The sequence below is a fragment of the Blennius ocellaris genome (assembly GCF_963422515.1).
Source record: "Blennius ocellaris genome assembly, contig: SCAFFOLD_95, whole genome shotgun sequence".
In the NCBI taxonomy this organism is placed as follows: Eukaryota; Metazoa; Chordata; class Actinopteri; order Blenniiformes; family Blenniidae; genus Blennius; species Blennius ocellaris.
The window spans coordinates 40,823-47,500 of record NW_027662121.1 but is presented as its reverse complement, the minus strand read 5'-3'; the positions used below and the strand labels follow the sequence as shown (position 1 = coordinate 47,500).

Below are 6,678 nucleotides of genomic sequence, written 5' to 3'. Positions count from 1 at the left end.
GGTGGGGGGGGGTGGGGGGGGGTCATGGGGGGGTCATGGGGTGGGTGGGTCCGAGCCCACCACCTCCCTGAAACAAAGCCTCAAAGTTCAAAACAGATTCAATCGATCAAATAAGTTGTTTACAAAGTTTCTATCGTGGCAACTTCACAAACAAACAACGAAGCTAACCTCAGCATTACAGCGACTTTTCATGCTAATGCTACTGCTAATGCTACTGCTAATGCTACTGACTGTCCATGTTGCTACGGTACGAATGCTCCAGTAAACAAGAGTTCAGTGAAATGGTCACAGAGCTGTTTTCTGAAACACAGGTCCTGGTCCTGGTTCTGGTCCTGGTTCTGGTTCTGGTTCTGGTCCTGGTCCTGGTCCTGGTCCTGGTCCTGGTTCTGGTCCTGGTTCTGGTCCTGGTCCTGGTCCCATGTCGGTAGTAACCAGTAGTTCTGCACATGCTCAGTAGAGCCAATCAGAACAAAGATTCCTCCGCGGTATCAAGACTCCCAGTCTATGTTCTCCTGGACATAGTGCTTTTATTTTGATAGGCACCGTAATGACAATCCAACTTGGTACTTTTATTTTGACAGTCACCACCATAACAATCCAACTTGGTACTTTTATTTTGACAGTGACCATAATAAAAATCCAACTTGGTACTTTTATTTTGACAGTCACCACCATAACAATCCAACTTGGTACTTTTATTTTGACAGTGACCATAATAAAAATCCAACTTGGTACTTTTATTTTGACAGTCACCACCATAACAATCCAACTTGGTACTTTTATTTTGACAGTCACCACCATAACATTCCAACTTGGTACTCTTATTTTGACAGTGACCATAATAAAAATCCAACTTGGTACTTTTATTTTGACAGTCACCACCATAACAATCCAACTTGGTACTTTTATTTTGACAGTGACCATAATAAAAATCCAACTTGGTACTTTTATTTTGACAGTCACCACCATAACAATCCAACTTGGTACTTTTATTTTGACAGTCACCATAATAAAAATCCAACTTGGTACTTTTATTTTGACAGTGACCATAATAAAAATCCAACTTGGTACTTTTATTTTGACAGTCACCACCAAAACAATCCAACTTGGTACTTTTACTTTGACAGTGACCATAATAAAAATCCAACTTGGTACTTTTATTTTGACAGCCCCCCAATAACAATCCAACTTGGTACTTTTATTTTGACAGTCACCACCATAACAATCAGACTTGGTACTTTTATTTTGACAGTCACCACCATAACAATCCAACTTGGTACTTTTATTTTGACAGTCACCACCATAACAATCCAAGTTGATACTTTTATTTAGACAGTGACCATAATAACAATCCAACTTGGTACTTTTATTTTGACAGTCACCACCATAACATTCCAACTTGGTACTTTTATTTTGACAGTCACCACCATAAAAATCCAACTTGGTGCTTTTATTTTGACAGTCACCATGATAACTATGGTGACTAACTCAGGTTATAGAGTCTCTCCAGACACAGAACAAGGAACCACAAGACAAAGACACGTGCGTGTGCGCGTGTGTGTGCATGTGTGTGTGTGTGTGTGTGTGTGTGTGTGTGTGTGTGTGTGTGTGCACACCTTCGGTGAGGCCCATGTGGATGCTCCAGTAGTTCTGCAGACACTGCAGCTCCTTCTTCATGCCCCTCCTGCAGCGGCAGCGGTACAGCGGCGAGTCCTGCAGCACCCCCCAGCGCCCCCCGGCACTCCCGCGACGCCAGCATGGCGCTGCGCTCGCGCTCCCCCCCCGACAGGCACTGCCGCATGATGCGGTACCGCGAGCTGCACTGGCCGTCCTGGTTGCACAGCTCCGAGGCCTGGACGCAGTCCAGAGGGGGCGGGGCCAGGTCACACACACACACACACACACACACACACACACACACACAGACAGCCAATCAGGATCGTTTCTATTATTTTTACGTTAAATTAACTCACTAAAAACGTCGCAGCACCATACCACCGAGAGCCACCAGGGGGCCTCAATCAACAAATGCTGCTGGTGTGGATTACCGTATTTCCTGGACTAGTAGCATCTGTTTAAAAAAAAAAAAAAAAAAAAGTTTCTTAAAAAAACCTAAAGGTTCATTTCATAAGTTTCTATTTTCGGAAAGTTTCACGTTTCGGCAGCGTCGCTCGGGAAAACGATGTCGTTCTCCAGTTGAGCCTCTAGTGGGCGTGTCGGTTTGAGTCGCAGCGTTTTCAAAAAGTTGTCGCTCACTAAAGCGTCTCTGGAGGTTCTGAGCGTCGTCGTGGAGACGAAAGTTTTAACGTTTTCACTTGAAATCGTTGCTCATGAACCTCCGGTCATGGAAGACTGTCGCCACCGGGGGGCGACATGGAGCTGAGCCTCTGGTTCCACACCTGACCTGCCTCTCCACCTCCACCTCCACCTCCTCCACCTTTCACACCTCCACCACCTCCACTTCCACCTCCCACCACCTCCACCACCACCTTCATCTCCCACCTCCACCTCCTCTACCATCACCTCCACCACTTCCACCCACCACCTCCACCACCCTCCACCTCCACCTCCACCACCTCCACCCACCACCTCCTCCACCCCCTCCCACCTCCACCTCTACCACCTTCATCTCCACCTCCCACCTCCTCTACCATCACCTTCACCTCCACCACTTCCACCCACCACCTCCACCACCACCTTCATCTCCACCTCCACCTCCTCTACCATCACCTCCACCTCCACCACTTCACCCCACCTCCTCCACCCCTCCACCCTCCACCTCCCACCACTTCCACCCACCACCTCCTCCACCCCCTCCACCTCCACCTCTACCACCTTCATCTCCACCTCCACCACCTCCACCTCCACCACCTTCATCTCCACCTCCACCATCACCACCTCCTCCTCCACCTCTACCCACCTTCATCTCCACCTCCACCACCACCACCTCTACCATCTTCATCTCCACCTCCACCATCACCACCTCCTCCTCCACCTCTACCATCTTCATCTCCCCCTCCACCACCACCACCACCACCACCACCTCTACCATCTTCATCTCTACCTCCACCATCACCACCTCCTCCTCCACCTCTACCACCTTCATCTCCACCTCCACCACCACCACCACCTCTACCATCTCTCATCTCCACCTCCACCACCACCACCACCTCTACCATCTTCATCTCCACCACCACCACCACCACCTCTACCATCTCCACCTCCACCTCCACCCCCCTCCCCTCCTCCACCTCCACCTCCTCCTCCACCTCTACCACCTTCATCTCCACCTCCACCACCTCCACCACCACCAACCTCTACCATCTTCATCTCCACCTCCACCACCACCACCACCACCACCACCATCTACCATCTTCATCTCCACCTCCACCACCACCACCACCACCACCTCTTACATCTCCACCTCCACCTCCACCCCCCTCCCCCTCCTCCACCACCTCCACCCTGAGGAGTGTGTGACCGTACTCTGTGGAACTGTGAGATTACTCTCTTCAGATTCAAACTCTGGAGGTGTGTGTGTGTGTGTGTGTGTGTGTGGTGTGTGTGTGTGTGTGTGTGTGTGTGTGTGTGTGTGTGTGTGTGTGTGCGTGCGTGCGTGCGTGCGTGCGTGCGTGTAAATTAACTCTATAATCAATTGTCAAGCAGCTATGTATAGTTGGATGCAAGGTTTATGAAAACACACGCACGCACACACGCGCACACACACACACACACACACACACACACACACACACACACACACACACACACACACACACACACACACACGCACACACACACACACACACACACACACACACACACACACACACACACCTCTTGGTCTGCAGGTATTCCAGGAGCATCAATTAAGCATCATGAGCGCGTGACCTATTACAGGTGGAGCCTGACCCGTGCGCGCTCGCGCGCGCGCGCGCGTGTGTGTGTGTGTGAGAGTGTGTGTGCATGCTCACCCAGCACGAGCAGCGCGGGGATGCAGTGGACGAGGACCATGTCTCGTGCGGTCATGACGGAAGCGGGTCGGTGTCCCTCGCGCTGTGTCCCCCCTCCCGGTGTCCCGGGGTGTCCCGGGGTGTCTCTCCCCCCCCCCCCCCCCTCTCGGTGTCCCGGGGTGTCTCAGTCCGCCCCCCTCATGCCGGAGCGGGAGGAAAGCCGGTGCTGCGAGCCGCGGTCACAGCCGCGCGGCGGGCGCACAGCCCGGATCGGAGCGCATGTTCCCGGTAGAAACCTCCAGCCGCCGCTCCGCTGCTCCAACTTTCCTCCGTGTGAGAGCGGAGAGGAGTGAGTCTCCTCCTCCTCCTCCTCCTCCCCCTCCTCTTCCTCCTCCTCCTCCTCCTCCTCCGAGTAACGGGAGTAACGGCACGCGAGTCTCCCGGTAAAAATCCCTGCGTCCGCGCGCGTCTCCTGCAGCCAAAACCAGGCGCGTGACACCTCGAAGGAAAACCTGGAAACTGTCCCCTCTTCCTCCTCCTCCTCTTCCTCTTCCTCTCCTCCTCTTTCTCTTCCTCTTCCTCTCCTCCTCTTTCTCCTCCTCCTCTTTCTCCTCTTCCTCTTCCTCTCCTCCTCTTCCTCTCCTCCTCTTTCTCTTCCTCTTCCTCTCCTCCTCTTTCTCTTCCTCTTCCTCTCCTCCTCTTTCTCCTCCTCCTCTTTCTCCTCTTCCTCTTCCTCTTCCTCCTCCTCTTCCTCTCCTCCTCTTTCTCCTCCTCTTCCTCTCCTCCTCTTTCTCCTCCTCTTCCTCTTCCTCTTCCTCTCCTCCTCTTTCTCTTCCTCTTCCTCTCCTCCTCTTTCTCCTCCTCCTCTTTCTCTTCCTCCTCCTCTTTCTCCTCCTCTTCCTCTCCTCCTCTTTCTCTTCCTCTTCCTCTCGTCCTCTTTCTCCTCCTCCCCTTTCTCCTCCTCCTCTTTCTCCTCTTCCTCCTCCTCCTCTTCCTCTTCCTCTTCCTCCTCCTCTTCCTCTCCTCCTCTTTCTCCTCCTCCTCTTTCTCCTCTTTCTCCTTCTCCTCTTCCTCCTCTTTCTCCTCCTCCTCTTTCTCCTTCTCCTCTTCCTCCTCTTTCTCATCCTTCCCCTCTTCAACTTCATCCTCTGGACGATCTGACTTCAATACGATGACGAGTCCAGACTCTCCCGGGTCCTGACTCCCTGACTCCTGGGTTCTGACTCTCGGGTCCTGACTCCCTGACTCCCGGGTCCTGACTCTCGGGTTCTGACTCTCAGGTTCTGACCCTTGAGTCCTGACTCCCTGACTCCCGGGTCCTGACTCCCTGACTCCCGGGTCCTGACTCTCGGGTTCTGACTCTCAGGTTCTGACCCTTGAGTCCTGACTCCCTGACTCTCGGGTCCTGACTCCCTGACTCCTGGGTCCTGACTCCCTGACTCCCGGGTCCTGACTCTCGGGTTCTGACTCTCAGGTTCTGACCCTTGAGTCCTGACTCCCTGACTCTCGGGTCCTGACTCCCTGACTCCTGGGTTCTGACTCTCGGGTCCTGACTCTCAGGTTCTGACCCTTGAGTCCTGACTCCCTGACTCTCGGGTCCTGACTCCCTGACTCCTGGGTTCTGACTCCCGGGTCCTGACTCTCAGGTTCTGACCCTTGAGTCCTGACTCCCTGACTCTCGGGTCCTGACTCCCTGACTCCTGGGTTCTGACTCTCGGGTTCTGACTCTCAGGTTCTGACCCTTGAGTCCTGACTCTCGGGTCCTGACTCCCTGACTCCTGGGTTCTGACTCTCGGGTTCTGACTCTCAGGTTCTGACCCTTGAGTCCTGACTCCCTGACTCTCGGGTCCTGACTCCCTGACTCCTGGGTTCTGACTCTCGGGTCCTGACTCTCAGGTTCTGACTCTTGAGTCCTGACCCTCGGGTCCTGACTCCCTGACTCCCGGGTTTCTCCCAGCTGTTCTCAAGGTATGAAGACGAGAACATGAGGAGAACTCCTCCTCCTCCACCTCCTCCCCCTCCTCCTCCCCCTCCTCCTCCCCCTCCTCTCCTCCTCCTCCTCCTCCTCCCCCTCCTCTCCTCCTCCTCCTCCTCCTCCTCCTCCTCCTCCTCCTCCTCCTCCTCCTCCAGGACAACCAGACGTTTAATTAGCTCTGATTAACGAGGTGAAGTTGCAGGAAACGTCTCTGATAAAGTGATTGGACATTAGTGAGGGACAATCAGAGGGCCGAGGACACACACACACACACACGCACACACACACACACACACACACACACACACACACACACACACACACACACACACACACACACACACACACACACACGTTACCAGACAAGTCGATACAAAGTAAGAAAAGTTCAAAGAAGCGTGACGTAGAGTAAAGCGTCACTGAAGCTCTGCTCTACGTCACCGACACGACACCACCTGGTGGAGCACAGTGGTACTGCATGTCTGCTACCACTGTAGGTAGAGCTGCTAGCAATCAGATAGAGAGAGAGAGAGATAGATGATAGATAGATGATAGATGGATGGATGGATGGATGGATAGATCCGGGTCTCCAACTGGTCTGATTAGCATTAGCATTAGCATTAGCATTAGCTCCGACCTGCACGACCTCCGCTCGCTCACGCGTCACCGGCCCGACGGTGTCACTTCCAGTCGGCAGGTTTCCTTCAATGCAGATGTAATCATGTGTATGGAAGAGGGCGTGCAGCGGCG

The 6,678-nt window shown here is 53.2% G+C and overlaps 1 protein-coding gene across 1 annotated transcript in view; it reads right to left on the bottom strand.

The window, feature by feature from the left end:
- The window catches only part of LOC308148265 (uncharacterized protein), a gene marked incomplete at both ends in the record, with an annotated part of 40,231 nt that extends 36,202 nt beyond the window's left edge, over positions 1 to 4,029 (bottom strand). The window contains 3 exon segments of the mRNA XM_080521710.1: positions 1,617 to 1,725; positions 1,727 to 1,887; positions 3,975 to 4,029. Of these exon segments, the coding sequence (XP_080377836.1) occupies positions 1,617 to 1,725; positions 1,727 to 1,887; positions 3,975 to 4,029 (325 nt within the window).
- Between the last annotated feature and the right edge of the window lie 2,649 nt (positions 4,030 to 6,678).